The 4,076-nt window shown below is 33.1% G+C and overlaps 1 protein-coding gene across 1 annotated transcript; it reads right to left on the bottom strand.

Annotated features, from left to right (window-relative positions):
• Positions 1-223: 223 nt before the first annotated feature.
• LOC138312513 (uncharacterized) lies at positions 224-1,429 on the bottom strand. Its single transcript, XM_069253579.1, has one exon. It carries the CDS (start codon positions 1,427-1,429, stop codon positions 365-367), a length of 1,065 nt encoding a protein of 354 aa, XP_069109680.1. The 3' UTR covers positions 224-364.
• Positions 1,430-4,076: the final 2,647 nt, after the last annotated feature.

Below are 4,076 nucleotides of genomic sequence, written 5' to 3'. Positions count from 1 at the left end.
CAAAAACTTTCTCCCTGATATCTGTAATTTTTTACAATTGAATAGTTGATTAAATTCATCAGCGATATCAACAATACATAAATAACATATTTTATTCCTGATTTGATAATACAAACCATCAACAAGTTTCAATCGCAATTCTGTTTTGTTCGGAAAACTTTGTTAAATAATATTCGAAAATAAAAATATGGATTTATTTTAATTTGAATACAACCGACGAGAATTTTAGGTCTGCAAACCAATTTTATATAAATGCGTCATATAGACGTTTTTTAATGATCCTGTTTAAGTTTCCGTATGAATAGTTTTCAATGTATGATTAACATTCAGAGGAACGATGTCAGCAAAGTGGTCTTACTAAAGCCTAGAGTAGATCTCTTCTGGTCCAGGATTCCCACATGAATCCGTATCTATACGACGGTACATGAGTCCTTGATAAAATCTGGATAATTTCACAGTACCTAGTGATAGGGCTGTTCAAATGTTCCAATGATGGATGTGTGGCAAATTGTATATGTCTAAAACTTTTTATAAGACTTGTTGATATCAATGATTCCAAAACATCAAACTCGCATCCTTCACAGTTGATTGTCAGAAGGTCCACATTGAAACATCCTACACCCAGTTTCAACATAAACTGTGTAGCATTTATGACCTTGATAAGGCAATCACCCGACCTTGACCCTGTGAACTGTGACGTATGTTCACCTTCATGACCTTGCATATTTACATGGGAGTACGACAGGTTCTTTCCGAGTCCAAAGTTATATAAATAAACATTCTTTGTTTTATTAAACATTCTTGACAATTTTTCATACAATGGCCGAATGGGTTCCATTAAAACGTAAGCATTAGGTTTGTATTTTTGAATGATGGCAGCGGCGTCTACACCGACATTCCCGCCAATTTCAATCACAATGCTGCGTGACGTTAAATAACGATGGTGTTTATGTCTAATTAAATTCGTATCCCCTGCCCAAAATGCATTTTTTGAAATCTTGTGTTCTTCCTGGAAATTTTTGACACATTTTATTCCATGTCTGTATTCGCGGAGGGTCAGTTCTAAATCTGTAGCATCGAGTCCCTTGTCGCAGTGCCGTGCTTTCTTTGTTGGTTTAAATTTTCCAACTGAAGTGAATTCAAGGGCTGTGATGTCATTAATTCCGGCTAGGATATTTCCGCCATAAGTTATTTGACTACACTTAAGTATTTTCCCAGCATCCGTAGGTAATTCCTGTTGCTGTTTCCTTACTAATGCAAAAATGTTATTATGTTCCACTTCGTCTGTTGTGTAAATTCGATCACTACTTCCGGCCGTGACGTTACTTTTGGCATATAAATAAGATAGAAAAGCGTATAGTGAAAGAAGACTGGTCACAAGCAGCAATGAAAACCGAACCTTCAGGTCAACACGTGATCTGTTGGTCATGTCTTTGTAGGCTTGCAGTGTTTGCTTTGGATACCTGAAACAATCACAAAATGCAAAACTAATACGATTGAATGAAATAATCTAAAATGGGACATTGTAAGTTAATGCGTTAAACGATGAAGAAAGTTGAAGATTAAGATTAAAGATTACCGCTGACAATTGGTATTTTTTCGCTATTAAAAACAGGAGCAGACGATTAGTATTTTTCTTCTGCTACAAAAGTTACATTATGCCATTACCACTATTGAAAAGTTTGATTTTCTAATTTTACTTCAAGATAAAAATATAGAAAATAATTAACTGCATCCCGAAAAAAAATCTGTAGAACTATGCTCTATATGTAATTAAGAACTAATTGTGTACAAACTAAAAGCAAAATTAATTATTTCATGTTATTTTTTTGTTTTAATTAGAAACATATGAACAAGATTATAATTCAGTAATTGTTCGAATGATGGGCATCGTTTATGCTATGTCGGCGATGGAGAATATTTATTTTAAAAATGCTCCACCGCCGACAAATGGTCTTTTTCACCATCAAAAACAAGAGCAGGCGATTTGGTATTTTTCTTCAGTTACAAAAGTTACTTACTTTACACCATTACCACCATGGAAAAGCTTGAGCTTCTAATTTTTTCATTAAGTTAAAAATATGAAAAATAATTAATTGCATCCCGAAAAAATTAATTATATTATTTTGTATTATTTTTTGTGTTAATTAGACATATATATAAACGATTAAACACCAATTATTGTTCATATAATAAATATCATTTATGCGCTGTCAGCGATGGAGCATCTTTAACATGATTATTAAAACTCGGGTACATGTATCTTCCACTGACGTCATGTTACGTTATGTTATGTCCAAAACACACACACACAAAAAAGGGGATAACTCAAGAGCACTGCCTGGTTTTCGATCCGGAGCATTGACCAAGTTTTCATAAATGTCGACATTTTCTCGCTGAAAATACGACGGTTCCCGACAATCTGTCTGGAATAAAGGGAAACAACTCTGATAGACCATAATATTAATGTTGATAAAACACCGAAGGGCTAGAGTGACTGACAGGTGTTAATATATATGCCCATAAAGCACGCTGTTTGTATATTTAGACCCTATATGTACTGAGACATACCTAAGTCATATGAGGACAGGTAGAATACACATATAAATAAACAAAGAGATAAAAAAAAACCCGCTACAACAGGAGAAACAAAATTAGCAATCCTATTTGGCTTATCTCTACGTCAATAAGAACACCTTAGAAACAAATATTTCTCCATGAAAATAATCCATTTGATCAATACATGTACGTCTTTTGTTCAAATAACAAAGAATATTCAGTTCACCAATTACACCACCCCGTTTTACCCAAATGTCGTTTAGGTTAAATATGATACTGCTATTTAAATAGTCAAATTGAGAAATCGCTGCACATTTTAATTCATGACCGATAGTTTTCGGTGTATGAGATACATGTATGTTGTCCACTAACGCATTTGTTGGGATTTTCTTCTCTGTCTTTATTCTTCTATGTTGCTAGCATATAGATAAAACATAAATATATCATAACAATATTTGATCATATATTCATGCACATGTATTTTAAATGTCAAATACATTAAATTGATATCTTGTGGATAGTATATCAAGATTTGGCAACACATCTATGTTGATAAGCTATCCACGAGTCCTGAAATATTCGTTATAACCTTTTAACTTATGCCTATCACTTCATGTGAATAAAGATCTACATTTGAAAAGCCCAATGCTTTAAGAACACTAAATAAGTATATTGTGACATGTTTTCTTTCTCTCGCTATTTTAAATAGAATGGTATACAATGGCGCATTTATACTTATAAGAGGCATAAGAGGCTTGTATCAACCACAGTTACGATAAGATATACATGTATATATGAAAACATACGCTGATTAAGTATTATAATTACAGATGGACATTTTTTTGTGAAATGTATACCAAAACCCCACCGCATTAGATAATAATAACACAATACTTACATATATATTTCGGTAGCTGTACACTTTGTTGGTATGTAGACCAAGACTCATTTATATATCTATAAATAGACAGAAGAGTCCATATGACGCGTTTATTGTCTCTTACGGTCCCTAACGGCATAATAAATAATGACGTTTATTTGTCCGACAAACCTTATATAAGTCAGACATTCCTACATTTCCTGTTTCTAATATTTATCATTTGTGTCGAGTCCATGTGTTTCGGAAAACACTGGTTTATCAAAATAACCTACGTTTGAAAAATTGTATACATGTATAACAAATACAAAATGGGATGTGTACGATGAAACTGCCAACTGGCCAGTTTGACACGTCCTGTTGCCGGTTTATTTCATGTAAAACAGAAATCGAATTAATCCACATCGATCAAACTTACGTAAATTAAAGAATATTATATGATCTAGCAAATACTAGTTCTCCAGAGGGAGAATATATATAAACATTAAATAGTATAAATATCCCTTCCACAAATTTTCGGCCTCTTGGCCATCTTCAGGTACATAGAAACTAAAGAAAAGCTAGGTGAAATCCATCTTGAACGTTCAAGATTTGTGGAAGAGATATTTATACTATTTAATATATAATCTAGGGTTGTGAA

The sequence above is a fragment of the Argopecten irradians genome, chromosome 1 (assembly GCF_041381155.1).
Source record: "Argopecten irradians isolate NY chromosome 1, Ai_NY, whole genome shotgun sequence".
Taxonomy (NCBI): domain Eukaryota; kingdom Metazoa; phylum Mollusca; class Bivalvia; order Pectinida; family Pectinidae; genus Argopecten; species Argopecten irradians.
Note: the sequence above shows the minus strand (reverse complement) of the source record. Positions and strands in the feature narration are given on the sequence as shown.

What these genes read in the sequence shown, in the direction of transcription:
- LOC138312513 (XM_069253579.1), bottom strand. Translation starts at nt 1,429, where the DNA reads ATGACCAACAGATCACGTGTTGACCTGAAGGTTCGGTTTTCATTGCTG.